This window comes from Pipistrellus hanaki (assembly GCF_964339955.1).
Source record: "Pipistrellus hanaki genome assembly, chromosome: 12".
In the NCBI taxonomy this organism is placed as follows: Eukaryota; Metazoa; Chordata; class Mammalia; order Chiroptera; family Vespertilionidae; genus Pipistrellus; species Pipistrellus hanaki.
Window position 1 is genome coordinate 33,836,602 of NC_140514.1, and position 21,300 is coordinate 33,857,901.

Consider the following 21,300-nt stretch of genomic DNA (forward strand, 5'->3'; position numbering starts at 1 on the left):
ATGCTGTGGGTCTGGATCCCATAGCTGCCCTACCCTACTGAATGTTTTGTAATCACTAATTCTGAGGAAGACCCAAAGGGCACACTTGAAAAGGAAAAGCTGAAAGGATAATTAAAATATAGATCAACATAATGATTTTGAAAGAGCCAGAAAACTTAGAAGGATAATTCAAGCCTTACAAAATGAAATGAAATGAGTTTAAAAGTAAAATCTGCCCAGCAGGAATGGCTCAGTGGTTGAACATCAGGAGGTCACCATTTGATTCCAGTCAAGGCACATACCTGGTTTTAGGCTTGATCCCCAGTGTGGGGTGTGCAGGAGGCAGACAACCAATGATTCATCAGATTTTTTTTTAAATAAAATATGTTTTGATTTTTTTACAGAGAGGAAGGGAGAGGAATAGAGAGTTAGAAACATCAATCAGCGGCCTCCTGCACACCCCCCACTGAGGATTTGCCCACAACCAAGGTACATGCCCTTGACTGGAATTAAACCTGGGACCCTTCAGTCCGCAGGCCAACCGCTCTATCCACTGAGCCAAACTGGTTTTTGGCTCATTATTGATGTTTTTACCTCTCTCTTTCCCTTCCCTCTGAAATCTATACAAATATATATATTTGTATAGATTTGTAAAAATATATATATATATATATATATATATATATATATATATATATATATATATATATTTATTTAATACTAAAAGTAAAATCTAGCATTCAGATTAAAAAGCTATAGTCACAAAGTATAAGACTTTCTAAAAAGTTAACCTAAATCCAGGTGCTTTTTCTTTCTTTCTTGAATAGATTAATGATAGAAAAAGCCATGAATCCCTGTCATCCAAGAGGGGAAATATATATATATATATATATATATATATATATATATATATATATATATATATATATATTTTCAGAGTCCAAATTAAGGGAGGATTTACCTCATATAGTCCACACTGGCTAGATTATATATCGTACTTTATTTCAGGAATCCATCTTAAAAAGCACTTATAAAATGTAAAAGATTCTGAAAACATGATTCCAGAAAGTAAACACTAATTTCAGATGTAGAGATTGTGATGAGATCAACACAAAGGGCAAGCTAGGCAGTACTGACACCTTCCCACAACCACTTCAAAATTACAACTAAACTACAGAACAACCATCATTCAGAACCACCTGAAATATAGAAGTCCCAACTAAGGATATAAAGAAGCCACATCAACACTGATAGGAGAGATGGAGACAGAAAGGGCTGGGCTGGTCCAACACCCATGTGTGGCACAGAAAAATCACCGCGGATACCTTGGATGCCAAGGTTTCCCCGAGGAGCAAGGGATACCAAGCCCCACACCAGGCCCCCCAACCCAGGGTTCCAGTGCCAGGAAGAGAAATTGCTATAAAAACCAGAAGGAATTGTGTCTGAGTGAAACAAGACTGTTAGAATCCCAGGCAACTCTTTTTTTCTTTTTTTCTTTTTTTTAAATATATATATTTTTATTGATTTCAAAGAGGGAGAAAGAAACATCAATGATGAGAGAAAATCATTAATCCGCTGCATCCTCTACTGGGATTGAGCCTATAACTCAGGCATGTGTCCTGACCAGATATTGAACTGTGACCTCCATAGATCAATGCTCAACCACTGAGCCACACCAGCCGGGCCTAGGCAGTTCCTAATAAAGGGCCCAAGCACGGACTTATTCTGACTCACTTGCTCTGAGCTCCAGCACTGGGGCAGCAGTTTGAAAGGCTCCAGGGATATACAAGGAGGAACTGAATTGTCTGGCATCAGAGTGAAAGCTAGAGGGACAGCTTTCTTCCAGACAGAAGTGCTGGCAAAGGCCATTTTTTCCTTTGCTTAGCTCTCCCTGCACAGAGATGTCAGACGGGTGCCATATTTGAGTCTCCTTCAACCTGGCTATCACTGTCTTCGCCTCATGATTCCCTGAGACTTTTCCCACCCAACTTACAGGCCCACTCAAGCTGTTTCCAGTGACTTTTCCATAAGAATGGCGTATCTTGGCTCATGCTTCAGGCTTTCCTAAAATTTTTTAAAGCAGCAGCATCTGGCCTCAACATGATTCATACCTCTTGCTAAGTAGCCCCAGGCCCAATACCAGTGGCAGCAGCTGGGTTTCTCCTGAGCATCTCTAAGACCTGCACAAGCAGCAGTCATCTACAGGTATTTTGTAGCTCATACCAGGTGGCACTGGACAGAACATAGGTGGCAACTGACATTGGCCTGCACCTCCCATGAAGAGGCACCCAAGAACAGCTTTAGATCACATTGAAGCACTACCCTACTACCCCCACAGTGACACACTCAACGGGCAGACTTAGCAGCATTGGAAGTAAATCCTCCATAAGGTGGACTCCTGCACAGCTGATCCTCCATGTTAAGTAGTCATAGCCAGTCCTTGTAGCCAATAAGCCCATGAGTAAATCCCTCCACTGACAAGCCAATAGCAATCAAGGCTCAACTACAAAAGGGTGTAACAGCCCACACAAGGGGTTCACTTGGATGCCACTGGGCTCTACAGGACACGTACTACATTAAGCCATTCTATCAAGCCTGGGAGACCCAGCAGCCCTACCTAATACACAAAAACAAACACAGGGGAAAGGGGAGTTTGCCAAAATGAGAAGAAACATGTTCCAAATGAAAGAATAAAACAAAACTCCAGAAAAACAACTAAACAAAATGGAGACAAGCAATCTATTAGATGCAGAATTAAAAACACTGGTTATAAGAATACTCAATGAACTTAGAGGAAAAAAAATAGATGAACTTAGTGAGAACATAAAAAAGACATGGAAACCATAAAAAAAAAAAATACTAATTAAAATGCAGAATTTACAGGGAATCAACAGTAAAGTAGATGTAGCCAAGAATCAAATCAGTGATTTGGAATAAAAGAAGCAAAACAACAAAAACAAAAAAACTCACAAAAACACATCAAATCAGAAGAACAAAAAGAAAAAAGTGTAAGGAGCCTCTGAACAACTTCAAACATACCAACATTCACATTGTGGGAGTACTGGAAGGAGGAGAGGGGGAGAGAGAGAGAGGGAAGGAGGGAGGGAGGGGGGAGAGAGAGAGAGAAAGTAATTGAAAACCTATTTGAAAACACAATGACAGAAAATTTCCCTAATCTGGTGAAGGAAATAGATACAAATCCAGGAAGTACAGAAGTCCCAAACAAGATGAACCCAAAGAGGCCCATACCAAGACACATAACTAAAATACAAAATGTAATCTTAAAAGCAGGAAGAAAAGTCCAACTGGTGTGGCTCTGTGGTTGAGCAGGACCTGTGAACCTGGAGGTCACGTTTGATTCTCATTCGGGGCACATGCTCAGGTTGTGGGCTTGATCACCAGTAGGGGATGCAGGAGGCAGCCAATTAATTCTCTTACATCACTGATGTCTCTCTCTCTCTCCCTCTTCTTTGCTCTCTGACTTCAATAAAAAGGTAGCAAGAAAAAACAGGTAAGTGCAAGGGAGCTCCCATAAGAATATCTGCTGGTTTCTCAACAGAAACTTTCAAGCCAGAAGGGATTAGCAAGAAATACTCAAAGTGATGAAGGACCTACAACCAAGATTACTCTACCCAGAAAAGCTACCATTGAAAATCAAAGGATAAAGGGCATCCCAGACAAGAAAAAGTTATACATGAAATGTTAAAGGATCTTCTTTAAAAGAAAGAAAAAAGATAAAAAATATGAATAAAATGGCAATACGTATCTGTCAACATCTAAAAGACAAAATAAACAAGCAGAGCAGAAACAGACTCATAGACAAAATATTTTGATGTTTGCCAGATGGGAGGGGGGTTAGGCAGATGGGTCAAAAAGGGGAAGGGATTATTAGGAAGTACAAATTGGTAGTTAAGAATAGTCATGAGGATGTAAAGTACAGCAAAAAGGATATAATACTATATAATAAAGAGAGAGTTAATATGCAAATGGCCATCACACCCTCAGGCCTCAGACACTCAACACTGGGGAGAGAGGAAGGGGGACCAGCTAGGCACAAATGAGCTCCCAAGAGAGAAATGGGGGAGAGACAGGCCACCCGCCCCGTGGTTCCAGACGCCAGAGGCTGTGCCTGCGCCTGCAGCCTGGGAGAGGGACAAGCTGCAGGCCCCATGGGCCCAGGCGCCAGGGGCTGCACCTGCACCTGAGGCCGTGGCCCAGTCCGGGAGACAAGCCGCCCTCCCTGCGGTCCCAGGTGCCAGCGGCTGTGTCTGCGCCTGTAACCCAGCCTGGGAGAGGGACAAGCCACACGCCCCGTGGTCCCGGGTGCCTGCTGCTGGGACCCAAGCAAAGCCGCCCAACCACAGTCCCTTGTGGCTGCAGCCAGCCCAGGCGAAGCCAGCCCAGATCCTGTGTGCCTTCGGCCAGCCAGAGGGAGGGAATCCTGGGTCCCAGGTTAGGGGCAATCAGACCAGCAGGGGAGCAATTAGGAGTGATCAGGCCAATAGGGGAGCAGTTAGGGGTGATCAGGCAGGCAGGCAGAGGGGTGAGAGGTGATCAGGCAGGCAGGCAGGCAAACAGTTAGGAGCCAGTGGTCCCAGATTTCGAGAGGGCAGTCAGACATCCCCTGAGGGGTCCTGGATTGGAGAGGGTGCATAGTATGTCTAATCACTGGTTGTACACCTCAAACTAATATAATAAACTGTATGTCAAATATAACTTAAAAATTAAAAATAATTTAAAAAAATAAAGATTACAAAATAAAAATAAAGGGCAGGTGTCAACAGAAAAGAAATTAATCTCATTCAGGAAGCTCCAAAAGGCAGAGGAATAAGAGCTAGACGTGAATGGAAACTAGCTTCAGCTCAATATGAAGACACAACTATTAGAGGTTATTTACAAATGGAACTAGCTTTGAAAAACTGGTGAGCTTCCCAAAAATGTTCAAATAGGGAAAGGAAATTACTACCAAACACAAAAAGGAAGACTCAAAGAATGACCTATTATGAACCATTCCAGTCACAAGAATGTTTCACAAATATATATTCAAACCTTATGGAAACCAATAATCACACATGTAATCATTTCATATCAGTAGTTAAGAGGCTTGAGTGCAGCTTTCTGAAACATGCCTCTCACTTTAGATGGTGCCAAATATAAAGTTCTACATATAATGGGAGGAAGGAAGGATCATTTTGGAAGGCTGGTTTAAAGTATTTCACACTCTCTCAGAAAATTATATCCTTGCAAGTCCTATTTTGGAATGCCAAGTGTGTTAACTTATAGCAAAACCAACAGTTCTTTTTTAATGTACCTTTTCTCCCCCTCATCAGAGTCATATAAGGGAGGAACTAAAAAAATATTACCTCTCTGGAGAATGTCATGTCATCAGTAACATTTGTATACAATAGTCCCTCCTTATTCATGGTTTCAAATACCAGTAGACAACCGTGGTAAAAAAAAATTTAAATGGAAATTCCAGAAATAATTTCTAAGTTTTAAATTGCATGCTGTTCTGAGCTGTGCCAGAAATCTTGCATCATTATACTCAGTCCTACCCGACCTGAATCATCCCCTTCATTCAGCATATCTAACTCACTTCATCATATAGGCACTGTATCATCTTGAGAGATCACATTCTCTTATCTCTTATTTTAGTGCACTAGAGGCCCAATGCACAAAATTTGTGCAAGAGTAGGCCTTCCTTCCCTCAGCTGCCGGCACCGTCTTCCCTCTGGCAACTGGGACCGAGCTTCCCTTTGGCCGCTGGCAGGCACCAGGGACCTGTGCTTCCCCTGCAGCCCCAGCTTTGCCTGGAAGGTCGCCGGGAAGGACATCTGGTCTAATTAGCATATTACACTTTTATTATTATAGACTGCTAATATACTGTGCCTTATTTATAAATTAAACTTTATCATAGGTGTGTATATAGCATAGGGAATCAACAGTATATGTAGGGTTCTGTGCCATCTGTGGTTTCAGGCATCCCCTGGGGGTCTTAGAATAAAGGGGGAGACACACTATTGTACTGCCCAAAAGTTTACAAAGGGCTTTCATATACATACACAAAGCTACCAGATTTGGATCTCACGACTACCTTATGAGTTCATAAATCAAGTATTTTCACATTCATTTTGGATATAAGAAACAGTCTCGGGAAAAAGGCTAAAGTTAAACCCATAACTCTATAACTAGTAAATACCAGAATGAAGATATCAAATCCAAGTTTTCTGACTCCAAATCCAGAATTCCCAGTTCAGTGTATTATCAATTCCATAAAAAAGAACAGTCACTAGTTTTCTATGTTACTTAATACTAATAGCCAGCTCTAAAAGATACCCAAGAGATTATTTTTAAAAACCATAGATATGCCTACATTGGTCATCCCAGACCTATATTGAAGTGATAACAATTGAACTACTACAATTACCTACTTTTAATTTGGGATTGGGTTGTAAAGATAGATAAGGGGACCAGGATGGCACAGGGACACAAAATATTGAAGGCAAAACTATGGGCCACTTGGTTGTGCTACGAACGATAGGCAAATAATCAACATCAATTTGAGCTATACAACAAATCAGAAAAGCTAAGTTCCTTTCCGATAAAATTCTGTTTCTAAGAGTTGGTAAATACTACGTAATAAAACAGAAATTTAAAAAAAAAAATATATATAGGTAACCTTTGAACAACACAGAGAGGTTAGAGGTGCCAACCATCAGCACAGTCAAAAATTAGCAAATAACTTAAGTCTGTTCTCCACACGTGTAGATTCCCAACCACCAGATGACCCTTGAACAATCTGGGTTTGAACTGCCTATTAGGTCAAATGAACTGCATGAGTCAACTGGGGAAAAAATCAGTGTGTAAGTGGGTCTGCACAGTTAAAACTCACATTGTTCAAGGGCCAACTGTACTCAAGCCACATATGAAGAACTTCTCCCTAGGTTTCTTTTCATGTTCCATAGTGCTCAACACAGTAAAAGACATAGAGAAAATGCTCAACATACTTTTGCTATAAGACAAGGTAAAGTTCAGCTTATACCCCACTGATAAAAGCACAAGAAAAAGAACAAGTTTGATTTAAAACATGTATTTCTCTGCTTTATGAATAGAAAATTCAATAAGGAAGATAATCTTGGACAAGTCATTTTTAATCTGAACAATTCTTATTCTACCACTCTATTATGGATGCATGATCCTTAAAATACTTCAAATTCAATTCTGTTAAATATTAAAAAATAAATAATACATCCTAAATTTATCAAAATAATTTTTTTAAAACCTTCTAGTTAAAAAACTACTTACTATTTGAAGTTTGATCGTTTTCCCATCTAACTCTATAGTTCTTATTTTGAAATCCACACCAATAGTGCTGATGTAACTTTCTGTATACGTATCATCCTGAAAAGAAACAGTTCATGATTCAAATTAATGTTCAATACTAGAGTAAATAAGAAAACAGTGCTAACTTTTACATATAAAGCTGATAAAGCTAAAAGGTCTAACTATCAATACAGTGAAAAAGGCAAATCTTTTTTTTTTAGCACTAAGTAATTATTTACTTAGTAAATCCTAACAGCTTAGTATTATTAAGATAATAGTTTCGATCTCACAGACAACCCACTGAGAGTCTTGATAATCCCCAAGGGCCTTTAGTCCACACTCTGAGAACCAAAGATCTAGACAGTGAGATGGAAAACATGCTAAATTTGAAGGCAGTTGATAAACACTATAAAGGAGACTGTGAATTCATTAGATTGAAAAGTCTTTTATCTGCTTATAAATCTCAGCATATAGAGCACCACTGTCAAAATGTGCCAGGCCCTACTTTTTCTTTTCTTTTTGTGAAACTTTTACTTGAAAATTTGCTTTCCATCAAGTCGCTTTCAACACAGGCCAACTGTTTTCCCCTTAACTTACTACCCATGTTGGAATTAAACATTGTATGACCTCTACCAAGACTATCACTCTGATTTTATAAAACACTTTGCTGAATTTCTTTTAAGAATAACAGCATTTCTTTTATTTAAGACTCAAAGGTATCACTGGGGGTGTATACTTGGAGACCTTAATATGTAATTCTGGAAGACTTAATTTATTGTGAATAAAACAGCTTAATCTTTTGTCAACTAGAAAATGTACACAACATTAATTTCTTTAAAGGCATTTCAATTTCAACTTACTGCAAACCTAAGAAGGAGGCAAGACTTTCCAACTCCAGAGTCTCCAATCAGAAGCAACTTGAATAAGTAATCACTGCAAAAAGAAAACAAAAATCACATTAATAAAAAGCATATTATATTATAAAAATTGCAACAAAAATATACCAAGAACAATTAACAGCTCACTGAAGAAGACTACAGCTCTTGAAAAGACTACGAATAGCTTCAGAGAAGCCAAATTTGCAACCAACAGCAGAAGCTCTTTTGATGAATCTCTATACAGGAAGGAATTATCTAAAAGTAAAATAAGTAATGCCACCAATGATCTGAGATCAGTGAACTACTTCCAAGGAAAGAATGAAATAAAATGTAAGTGATATGCATTCTTGGAGAGCCCATAAAACTATTAGATAAATCCCACTCCCTTTATAATATTAGGATACAGAGTTAACTTTCCATTGCTCTTGCCAATAAAATAAATCTCTCCTCCTAATACCAAGATCAAATCATTTTTTCATAGCAATTTTCCAAGGGGCTTTTATGATCCTTCCCTAGCATCTACCTGGAAGTTCTCCCTTAAAAAAAAAAAAGGGGGGGGGGTCATTTAACTTCTGGTAACCCTATATGATAAATATTTTAAACTAAAGATGTGGTAAAATCAAAGACTGTTTGGCTGGCTGGCATGGCTCAGTGGTTGAGCATAAACTTATGAATCAGGAGGTTGGGGTTAGATTCCTGGTCAGGGCAGATGCCTGGGTTTCAGGCTCAATCCCCAGTAGGGGACATGCAGGAGGCAGGCAAATTCTCTCTCCTTCTCCCTTCCTCTCTGAAATCAATAAAAATATATTTAAAAAGGCTGTTTTATGAAAACACACAACATGACGAACATTCTACGTTTGTATTAAAGCATTCTTCACAAAACATTGAAAGCTAGGCTCTGTTTATGTACACTGACCATTGCCAGGCCTGACTCAAAGACCATCCCCAGAGATTCCTCTATGGGCCTAATGACAACAGACTATCTGCTCATGGTTTCCAAAGGAATCCTTCACAGATCCTTCCAAATTCTGACCAATTCTATATGTTCTTTTAAGTAATTTCAAAAGGTTAAAATGATCCAGAATTTACAGTTTATTATTTTAGAAGACAGACGAGTTTCAATTTTGTTCTTTGTGATTTTGTTTTGAAAAAATGCTACCTATGTAAGGTGAAACCCAAATATCATTCACAATTTAAATTTAGATTACAATGATCATATTTACATGTAAGCAAGATGTGAAACTTTTAACAGTAATTATCTTTTTGAATCTTCATTATTACCCAGGCTTAACTGTAATATGTGTTACTTAAAACATCTTTTTGATTATACCAAGTTACCAAAATACACTTATTGTCCCTAATTATATAAACCTCAAGGAAAGGGAAGGGGGGAATCCAAAGTGCTCTAATCAGTAGCAAAATAAAGTTTACAAAAAGAAATAAGCAGCTTTTAAACAAGTAATTATGAATGGAATTGAAGCACAGGATGAACTAAATAACTAATAGCCTTTTCAATTTGATGTCCTAATGAAAAAAGGGGGGGGGGGAGAGCTAATGATTGTAAAATTTTACCCTTAATAAATGATTAATACATAATACTATACAACTTTTATTGGGCAGTACAGTTTCTGACTCACTTTAGCACAACTGATAGCTTCCTTTTTAATTAGATTAAATTCTTAAGAATGCTGAACATCAGCAATGAGTAGGTACGTGTTCTACATTTCCGACCTGGCTGGCGTGGCTCAGTGGTTGAGGATCTACCTATGAACCAGAAGGTCACAATTCGATTCCCTGCCAGGGTACATGCCCAGGTTGTAGAACTGATGCCCAGTGTGGGCTGTGCAGGAGGCTGCCAATTAATGATTCTCTTTCAACAGTGATGTTTCTCTCTCTCTCTCTCTCTCCCTTACTCTCTCTGAAAAAAATAAAAACATATTTTTTAAAAAAGAATTTACATTTCGGTTAGCAAGAATAATCGCGCCATTGATACCACTATAATTACTTAGTTTTTAACAAAAATTTCAACACAACAGATGCTCTGAATTTGTCACTCTCCCTCAGCACAGTGCCAGGCATCCAGCAGACATTTAATTAACCCTCGAATCAGCTGTACTGGAGCCTGTTACAATAAAGGACAGCCTTGAGCCACAGATGTTGCCCAAGGTAGCATCATTACCTACACAAGACCCTAGTTAACACAGGTTTGAACTGCACAGGTCCATTTTTACATGGGTTTTTTAAATCTACATTGTCCATGGGTCAACAGCTGAGAATTTGCATACGCAGAGGATCCACTTAAGTTATATGCAGATTTCATACTGTGCCATTGGTTCAAGGGTCAACGGTATTTTGTTCTCTCCCAAACCATTACTAACGTGACAAGAGACAAGGTGAAAGGCAAACAAAGTCAAACCCACAAACTTCTTTCCTTTATTGAATATACACAACAAGAGAATGTTTCTTGCATTGGGACATTCTAAATAACCTTTTTTTAAAAAAATTGTGTACACACATAAAACATTTGGAAAAAATTGACACTTCTAAGTTATAGTATTATAATTGATTAATATTTTTCTTTATATTTTTTAACAGTCTACAGTAAGCCTGTGTTACTTTTATTTTTTTTAATATATTTTATTGATATTTTACAGAGAAGGAGAGAGATAGAGAGCTTGAAACGTCAATGAGAGAGAAACATCCACCAGCTGCCTCTTGCACACCCCCTGCCGGGGATGTGCCCGCAACCAACGTACATGCCCCTGACCGGAATCGAACCTAGGACTTTTCAGTCCGCAGACCAACGCTCTACCACTGAGCCAAACCGGTTTCGGCAAGCCTGTGTTACTTTTATAACCAGAAAAGATGTTGAGGGAAGAAAACATTTTTTTAATGAAAAGGTTTGTTCAATGACTTAACACCCTTACAAGTTCATTCAGCTCACCTGCCATAACACAAGTGATTTCTAGGTAGGTAGAGTAGGTCAAGGTTGTAAGCAAATAGCATTGGCACATTTGCAATATAGTCACAACTGTAACTTTTTGGATTAAATGAGAATTGTTTTTCTTATTTTATGCAATAAAATTTGGATTATTAGACATAATTCACAGGTCAGTGAATATTTTACAAGAGAAAGTTGACGGGCATTAACACAACTTTCAACATTCCACCCAGTGGATAGAGCATCAGCTTGTGGACTGAAGGGTCCTGAGTTCGATTCCAGTCAAGGGTTATAGGCTCAATCCCCAGTGTGGGATGTACAGGAGGCAGCCATCTCCACCCTTTGAAAAAATATACCAAGAAAAGATAGTCCAGCCAGTGTGGCTCAGTGTTGAGCATCACCTTATGAACCAGGAGGTCACGGTTCAATTCTCAGACAGGGCACATACCTGGGGTGTGGCTCAATCCCCAGTGTGTGTGTGTGTGTGTGTGTGTGTGTGTGTGTGTGTGTGTGTACAAGGCAGCCAATCAATGATTCTCATCATTGATGTTTCTATCTCTCTCTCCCTCTCCCTTATAATAAATCCTATATAATAATCATATATAATAAAGAGCTGATATGCTAATTAGACCAACAAAAGAACGACTGTCCAGACAAAGCCAGGGCTGTTAGGGCCGCATGAGGCAGCTGGAACTGTGAGGGCTGAGCCCTTGCACGAATTTTGTGCATCGGGCCTCTAGTTTATTATAATGAAACAAAGCAAAAAAGACAAAAGTAAAACAGAAGATGACTATAAATAGTGTCTAGTCATCTAATCAAACACTAGCCCAAAAATACAAATTTTCTACTATCAGTTATAAGTATACCTTTAAGGCACTAGCCAGTTTGGCTCAGTGGATAGAGCATCAGCCTGTGGACTGAAGGGTCCTGGGTTCGATTCCAGTCAAGGGTTGCAGGCTCAATCCCCAGTGTGGGATATACAGGAGGCAGCCAATTAATGATTCTCATCATTGATGTTTCTCTCTCTCTTCTTCTTCTCTGAATAAAAAAAAATAGTTTTTAAAAAAGGGCCTGCTATTTTTAAAAGTTCAATGAAAACTAAAATTTGTTCTCTTTCATCTAGAACTAATTTACCTGCATGATAGGAACCATGTTATTTTACCTTTTATTAATGTTGTACTTGGAAACAGCCTAAAAACTAGATTCACATCAAATTTAAAACAAAATCATGTTTATGGTATTAATGTATAGTGGCCAAATAAACTTTAATTCACTATTAAACTACACACTATTTTATTAGTCTTTGGGGTATGGAATAACTAATAAAAATTGCAGTAATTGTGTCTAACATAAACTTTCCTTTTTCACTCACTTTATCCTCTACAGAACACAATCCAAAATTGACCATCAGGAGAGAGGAGAGGCAAGAACTTTTAGTTACTTCATATGTTTTTATATTATCTGAATTTTGTAGAGCACATATTAGTTTTATGGTTAAGTAAAAGTAAATAAAACTTCTGCTATGGACAAAAGCAGCCTGTTAATCAAAATAAATAGAATAATCAATTGCCAAGTTTAAGGAAAGAGCCAAACAATTTTTAAAAAACTATTCCTATAATCAACCCCTACAACTACATGTTTTTCTTTGATATTTGGAGACAATAGATTTATTTTCCAGGTTCCATTTTAGCTATTTAGAACAGTGTTCCAAAAATTAAAAATGGGACTCTGAAAATGAGGGTAATTTTGATAGTACTGAAAGAAGTGGCAAGTCATGCAAAAAGACAATGACTAGATGGTCTTACAACCAAATACTTGCTGAGAAACATACTACCAAGGAAGATGTGTAAATGTCCTCTACCTCTTGACCATTCAAATCCTGCATGGTTTTAAAGCTGAAAAGACCTGCATTTGAATTCAAGTACCACTGCATACTAGCTATGATTGAGGTAAGGTACTCACCAATTTTCTCAACTGTGAAGATTCTATTAGAACACTCTACCACCCAATTGGGCTTCCTGTAAAGATTAGAAATAATGCCTCGAAAACCTCTAGCACAGTGCGTGGCACATTATAGGAGCATAATAAGCAGTAATTACTATTCACTTTCCTTCATCCATCCAAACCACAAGGAAACTTAATGAAAGCTGTAAGAGCTATGGACAAAAACTTTGAAGCTATTCATCTTCTACTCAGAAGATGGATGACAAAGTATCACAACTTACCAACTAATAGTTATAGGTACTATGATCATACTGGTCACGACTCCCAAGACATAGAAACACTATAGTAGCATGCTCTGCAGCAAATGTGCCCTTTCCAACAAAAGAAAGGCAGTTCTCTGCTTTACTCACATAAAGACAACCATGACTTCTAAGGCCCAAATAAACATATTTAAAGATAGTCATGCCAAAACCGGTTTGGCTCAATGGATAGAGCGTCAGCCTGCGGACTGAAAGGTCCCAGGTTCGATTCCGGTCAAGGGCATGTACCTTGGTTGCTGGCACATCCCCAGTAAGGGTTGTATAAGAGGCAGCTGATCGATGATTCTCTCTCATTGATGTTTCTAACTCTCTATCCCTCTCTCTTCCTCTCTGTAAAAAAATCAATAAAATATATATATATATTTTTAAAAAGTCATGAGATAGAAAAACTGAGGATAAAATAATTAACTTCAAGCCTAAAGAAGTTTTAAATATCAACCCAAAACAAGATATGAAGAACAAAATCAAAGGTCCATTTATAATATGTTAACTCACAAACTGTTTTTAACATTTTAAAAAGACCTCTCTGATAATGAATTTTAAAAGTAATTGACTACAAAAATGTTAGTTTCCTAATTAACTAGCTTAAATTTTAAATTCTCAGAAGTTAAGCCACATTGTAAAACTGGAAACAGCATATCTGGACTGTGAATTCACAGGTCTTTGAGTTAAAATTTCAATTCTGTTTACTCAGAATGCCCTTTAAGCAAGCCATTTAATTATTCCTCTTTTTCCTCATCCGTAAAACTAGGGCACTATTTCTTCATGGAATTAAGGGAAATAATGTATATACATAATTTTCTGGCTGCTGGTAGGAACTCAAATTGTTAGTTGTTGACCTCATGCTAGAACTAGTTAGCATCAAGGGTCTGGACAGTCCTCCTCAGTGCTCTATTCCTTTCCAACTAAATCAAACATAACTAAAACTTTGTTTTAAAAAAAAAATCATAAGTCCCTCCAAATATTTTGCACTATCCTGCCATCATAATTCTTTAAAAGTACCACAAGATTTCATTTGTGTTAATACTGATATATTGATTATTCCTGTTTGAACATGAATCATCTTAACTGGCAAACACCTAGGAGCAGAGTTCATATTTCATAATTAAAAAACAAAAATATATAAACCCCTCAACTCCTAGCATACTCTAACTGATGACCGAGAAAGGGCTGTTTTCTTTATCAAGCCTTTTTTCAAGATGAAATTAGCTCTGTGTGTGTACACATATGTATGTATACATATACTTTCACTGGAAGGTTTTACAAGTCTGTACTGAAAAAACTGTTAAAGCAGACAAGATCATAGAACTACCTGCTTTTACACATATTCTAACATCCATCTCTTTCTAGAATGAACATGTCAAATAATGTCTGTATAGTATTGTACAGTTTACTCTTGAGAATCAGAACTGAGGTAGAACTAATCACATTTTATAATGGAACAGGCTCAAAGGCATACATGACTTGTATGAGGTAAGTGGCAGTCTGAACTTAATCCCAGGGTTTACAATTCCAAATGGTATATTCTTTTATCATACTGCATTCCATCAACGACATATTTTATATACTACTGAGATTATAAAAATGTAACATATTAAGTACTATATGTAAGACCTATCAGAATGATCAAAGCATCTATGAACTAGCACGTTGACCAAATACAAAGAAAAGTATGGCCCAGTCAGCATGGCTTAGTGGTTTAGCTTTGACCTATGAACCAAGAGGTCATGGTTCGATTCCCGGCCAGAGCACATCCCTGGGTTGTGGGTTCAATCCCCAGTCGGAGACATGCTAATAGATGTTTCTCTCACATTGACATTTTTCTCTCTCCCTTCCTTTCTCTATAAAATCAATCAAAGCATACTTTTTAAGAAGTTAACTTATAACATCTGTTAGTAAATAATTTAGCTCAACTCAAAAGATCATAGTAAATTTTGGAGTTCAGACTTCATTAGTTTTAGTAAGCAACGAACACAAATGTTATTCATGAGGACAAGTGCTAGCCAACAATCTACATGATGTATTATTTCACAAAGTTGCCTCAAATGTCCTTTTATAAATCTAGCTATTTAATTATTTTTATAAGTTCCACCTAATCCACATAAGACTATATTACACGTGGCTAGGCATTTATCTTAACTACAATCATATGAACTTTAAAGTAGTAAAGGTATTAGAGATGACCTATTGTTCTTAATGTGAAAGCTAATGTTCTGTGAACTCAGTGTGACTTTGTTTCAAGACCCTTAGAACCCTTAACAAGGAACATAAAGGTAAGCATTAAAAAAAAAAAAAGGGGGGGGGGGGGGGGAAGAATCGAGGTCAAGGTTCAATTCTCAGTCATGGCACATGCACAGGTTGTGGCTGGATCCCCAGTGGGGGGACATGCAGGAGGCAGCCGATCAGTGATTCTCTTCATTGACATTTTCTCTTTCTCTTTCTCCTTTCCTATCTGAAATAAAACTTTTTTAAAAATAAAATTTTAACTTTTTTAAAAGGAAAGGAAGAGAGGAAAAGCATAGACTAGGTCATCAAAATAAAGCCATGCCCAAACAAGTCTCACGTTTTAAAACTAGTTACTTCAGAATACCAGATTTAAAGTAAAACTTTTGTCACTCAGGTCTCCATATTTTAAAAGAATGGTAGTAAACATTCTTTTTTCTATTTCCAATCTCCTATATCAGGCATTCATAACTTGAGGTTCATGAATAGGCTCAGTCAGTGTGAACAGATTGCAACTTTATGCAAAATATTATGAGTATGTATGCATATAGGCAGCAGGCCCACAGAGAACATCCTAAGAGTACATGACCAGCCCTAACTGGTTTGGCTCAGTGGATAGAGCGTCAGCCTGGGGACTGAAGGGTCCTAGGTTCGATTTCGGTCAAGGGCACATGCCCAGGTTACAGGCTCAATCTCTAGTGTGTGGCAGGCAAGAGGCAGCCAATCAATGATACTCTCTCATCATTGATGTTTCTCTTTTTCTCTCTTCCTCTCTGAAATCAATAAAAAATATATTTAAATATATGTATTTAAAACAATTTTAAAAATTACTCAGAAAGCAAAATTCTCTTTAAAAACCAACCAGAGAGTTGGCAAGAGAACACTTGATCCTCAAGTTTGTCCATCTTTAATATATTTTTAAATTATTTATTTGCTGGAATATGTAAGAAACTGTCAACATCTCTTGTTTTAACTTAATTATGATGAAAAGGAACAGAAAATTTTTTGTAGCAAAGTTTCAGATCTTTAAATTATCCTACAATGCCCTAACTGGTTTGGCCCAGTGGACAGAGCATCAGCCTGCACACTAAAAGGTCCCAGGTTCGATTCCAGTCAAGGGCAATGCCCAGGTTGCGGGCTTGATCCCCAATTCAGGGGCGTGCAGAAGGCAGCCGATCAATGTTTATCTCATCATTGATGTTTCTCTCTCTCTCCCTCTCCCTTCTTCTCTGAAATCAATAAAAATATATTAAAATAAATAAATTATCCTACAAGATCATCCACTGACACAAAACTCTTCGGATGTATTTTGTGAAGATTCTATATAGCTATTGGAAACTTACATTACCCAAAGAATTACATATGTTGATTCTCTCTACAGACATTAAGAAATCATATTGACAGTGAAAATACTGATTATTTTTCTTCTCTAAACTTTTCTGAATTTCTGAAACTTCTACCAACACTACCAAAAGTCAAGACAACCAACAAAATAACCACTTACTTTTAGATTTTCAGCTTTTCTAATAAAAAAATTCTAAAAATTATATGAAAACCAGTAATGATATATACCGGTACTCATTAGTGAAAAATACTGTTAGATAGATAAGAGACCTAATTAACCTGCTTTTGCTTTCAAATCCTTAACCTAAAGGATAGATTTATTCAGCCCAGCTGGTGTGGCTCAATGGTTGAGCTTTGATCCATGAACCAAGAGGTCGAAGGTCAGGCCATATACCAGAGGTTACAGCTCATTCCTCAGGAGGGGCTTACAGGAAGCAGATATTGATGTTTCTCTCTCATCAATGTTTCTCTCTCCCCTCTTCTCTATAAAATTAATTAAAAATATGTATTTAAAAAAGATTTATTCAAAGCATAATGCTGACAAAAAAAAAAAAAAAAGTCATGTTTCTTGAGTCTTCCATGACAGATGAACAACACTTGAAAGAATGATTAAATCTTGAGCCATGATCTCAATATCATCTGGAGTCATGATTTTAAAAAGCAAGTGAAAACTAAAATCAAGGTAATTATAAACATTTTTCTGCAATTAACTGGTATATTCATGATAGGTACTTTATTCTTAACACATTCCTTATAGATGAAGTAGCCAAAATGATTTTCTTGACACTAAAAAGCCCACTAGAAACTAATGGATTAGGAAAAATGTTTCTGGCATGACAATAATGTTAAATATTTCTTAACTAGTGTGCTGAAATAATCACTGCCTGCTTCACTACCTAGCTCAGGAAATCAAAATCTTTCTTCAGATCTCAAAAAAAAAGAAAAAAAAGAAAGCTCTGTCACTTTCCATCTACTTTTCCACTGTTCAGATTCCACTTCCAGTTGCTTTTTGTTTTGTTTGTACTTGAAATTCAAGTGAGTCAGTTGTTACCCTTAATTTCTACCACAAAGATAACTCAGGGTTGTCAATGCTCCCAAACCAGACAAATAACATGGAAAGGAGTCAAAGGCACAGCTCAAAATTTAATCAGTGATTGATATAGTTCTTATTCTTACTCTAAAACCAAGAACTTACAACTTGAAAATTATGAAATAAAAGCACTCAGTAATAAAACTTTATCAACAAGTAATCTTATGTCAACCAATACAAATCTTAATTTAAGAAAAAAATGTAAGACTTTAAAAATTTAGAACAAAGTGTTTAAGTAAATGGACCTGGGTGGAGGTGATAAAAGGATTGTTTCATTTTTTTTCTCTATTTGACATTTTTTTCTTATCACTTTTATAACAAATTTCATTAAAGACAAAGGAAACTGCTCAAGTCAGATTGCTAAAAATCTGCCTGCTAGTTGCCTTTGTGATCCTTCATAATAAAATATCCATTACTTTCTCTCACCTCAAGTAATTTTTACTGATGCTGTTCCAAAGGTTTTCCAAAAACTCCTAGATTATTTTACTAGACACAATATAGAATATAAATACAGTAGGCCAGGTTTTAGCACACTTGATGCCAGAAAAATACACACGGTGTCTGGGTTTGGTTCTTTTGAGGCCATTAATCCAGAGAATGAAAAGGAAGGATAACTTGGCACCATATTTAAGAATTACAATCCTTGCTGTTTATTCTCCTTCTTATCCCTTGAAAAATCCTCTGCTTCTCCAAAACTGCTAATAATTCCTAAACAGGTCTCTTTCCTACAAAGCCTTCCTGAACCCAACTAGCCAACCACAGCCCTCTAACCTCCTCTGAAATGCTGTTGTTCCAATCCAACCTGCTATATCTATGGGCATTGCCATACATACAACCTATTCTCTACATGCCATTATGTATTAGCTCCTTGGGAGTAAGGATTACATTCCTAAATCCTAGAACTACTAGAATGTCTTACATGATAGTGATGTACACCACTCAGTGTGCTCTGAAGTTTTCCAATTTCTTTTATATGCATTCAAACCTCACAGCTACTCCTATTACCCTATTTTTAAGGAGAAACAAATTCAGAGGCTAAATAACTTGTCATGTTCTATTAAATTAATCTTCAAAATCTATTTACAGTAAATATATGTAGCAAATATAAGAAACCTCCTGAACACAAGAGGTTTACAAACCTCCAGAAAGTGGCAAATCCATGTACTTTATTGTTGCCAGGAAAACTACTAACTACTGTAACCTCAAGTTCAACTCTGCCCAACTATGCAAAACAAACTTTGTCCTTGGAGCCCTTTATAAAGATATCTAAAAACTGCCAACATGGCAACTATGGCACTATGAGAGCACTATCCTCAACTTCTTAAAAGTTTATAGTATTTTAATAAAATACTATGGCTTCTGTTTAGTACAAAAAAAAAAAAGGGGACATTTCAGAATCAAACCACAATATTACAAAACTTGAAGTCAGAATGCATTTTGCAAGAACCATGTGACACACATATGACAGTCAGCTAAACTGATGGGTGGACCTTGAAGGGGAAATGTCCAATTGACCAAAGCGGCAAATAAACTCAACTTCTAGAACAAATACTGACTTTTGCTTTAAAAACAAAAACAACAAAAAAAGTTCTCCCTGTCTCTCCAAAGCCTTCTGACACTGAAGAGGAATACCAATGAAATCTCCTCCAATTACTCATTAACTTATATATACAAACCGGAGGAGGATTTTGTTAGGGGCCATTAGGAGAGCCCAAACAAAGTCTTCCCAAGGAAAGTGAGCAGCAGCAGTTCCTAGGAAAAGTGCCAGGTGTGTCACATCTGCTGTGGTGACTTCTTGAGTAAGCAAGAAAAAGAAATGCATTAACTTTTCATGACACGTCATGGAACCTCATTCCCTATCTGCAAACATTCAAGCAGGTAATCCAAAACCTCCAGATCTAGCCTAGGACCCATTCAGCTTCTCTTCCAACTTCCCAGCAAAGTCCTTCTTTAATTAATTTGGTAATATCACAATACATGTTCCTAAGATGAGTCTTTCTCTTTCTTGACCTCCACAATACAAAATGACTTTAAGTGTCCTCTAAAAAAAAAAAAATCACAAATGCCTAGGCTTTTTAGGAAGGCAGTGGCGAATTCTTAAAGAACTCCAAGAAATAACTAAAAATAAATTTTAAAAAGACAACTAAAAATTTTAAAACGCTTCTCACCATCCACCCCACTTAGCCCTGAAAAACAAAAACAAAAAAAGCATCCACATTACCTCCGGCAATCTGGCTGAGAAGGTGGGAAAGAGAGCCAACAAACTCGAGATTTTTACAAGTAAACCGGTCCCCACCCAGGCGGTTCTGACAGCTCCGCAGGGAGCGGGCGCCGGGGCTGACAGGGCCCCCGCCGCCGGCGCGCTCTCCCCGCCCTCTCCCCCGAGAAACACACCTGGAAAGTCACAGCCTCCAGAAGTTACCCCTGCCCACCTCCCCGCCGCCGACACCCCACCGCCCCACCCCTCCCTCTCGGCCCACGGCGCCTCTGCACCAGCCCGACACCCCGGGCCTCCGCCCGGACCCGGCCCAGGCCCGGCGGCTCGCCCCTCCGGCCCGACCCCTCCCCGAGGCCGCCCCTCCTCCGTCAGACAATGGGGCCCGGCTCCCCGCCGCCAGCCTCTCCCCGCGCCCCGTCACCCTCGCCTCACCCCGGCCGAGGCCCTCCGGCCCCTCCCCGGCCCTCCTCGCCTCCCTCCAAGAAGCCTTCCGAAGCTAGCCCCCCGGCCCGGCCGGCGGGCGCTCCCCTGCACTCACTATTCGGGATTCATGCTGGACATGTCACTGCAGCTGCCGCCGCCGCCACCGCCGCCCTTGCTGCCGCAGCCGCCGACCCGACTCTCCGCGCCGCCCCGGGTAGTCGGAGAGGAATGAGATAGGCTGTTCCGGGAGATCAAACGTCTTCCCCCCTTACTCCGTCCCCTTTAGAACACAATCAGCAGCCGCCGCCACTCAGCTATCGCTTCCACCCAAAATGGCCGCCGGCGAACCAGGAAATAGGGAAGCCTGAGACGGAGGGGCCTTTACATAGCCCAGAGGCGGCAGCGCCGCGCGGCATGCCGGGAGAGCGTGTCGCTAGCCCTTCCTTGGGCGCTGGAGGCGGACGGAGCGGCTGGGGGGCCGGGACTCGCCTTCCCGCCAAGCCCCGCGCGCCCGGCGCATGCGTCCTTGCGGGGCTGTCTCCCGCCCCATTCCCCGCTCCCTCACCGCCGCCCTCCGCTCCTCCCCGCGCCCCTCCCCGCTGACTCGCTGGCTAGGA

At 38.9% G+C, this 21,300-nt stretch overlaps 1 protein-coding gene across 1 annotated transcript in view; it reads right to left on the bottom strand.

Moving 5' to 3' along the window:
- RAB1A (RAB1A, member RAS oncogene family) overlaps nt 1–21,051 on the bottom strand; it is a 27,110-nt gene extending 6,059 nt beyond the window's left edge. Inside the window, exons 1-3 of the mRNA XM_084901127.1 lie at nt 20,799–21,051; nt 8,163–8,235; nt 7,285–7,380 (exon numbers count right to left, since the gene is read on the bottom strand). Coding sequence (XP_084757253.1) covers nt 7,285–7,380; nt 8,163–8,235; nt 20,799–20,821 — 192 coding nt within the window. The 5' untranslated portion in view covers nt 20,822–21,051. The remainder of the gene's footprint in view (nt 1–7,284; nt 7,381–8,162; nt 8,236–20,798) is intronic.
- Nucleotides 21,052–21,300: the final 249 nt, after the last annotated feature.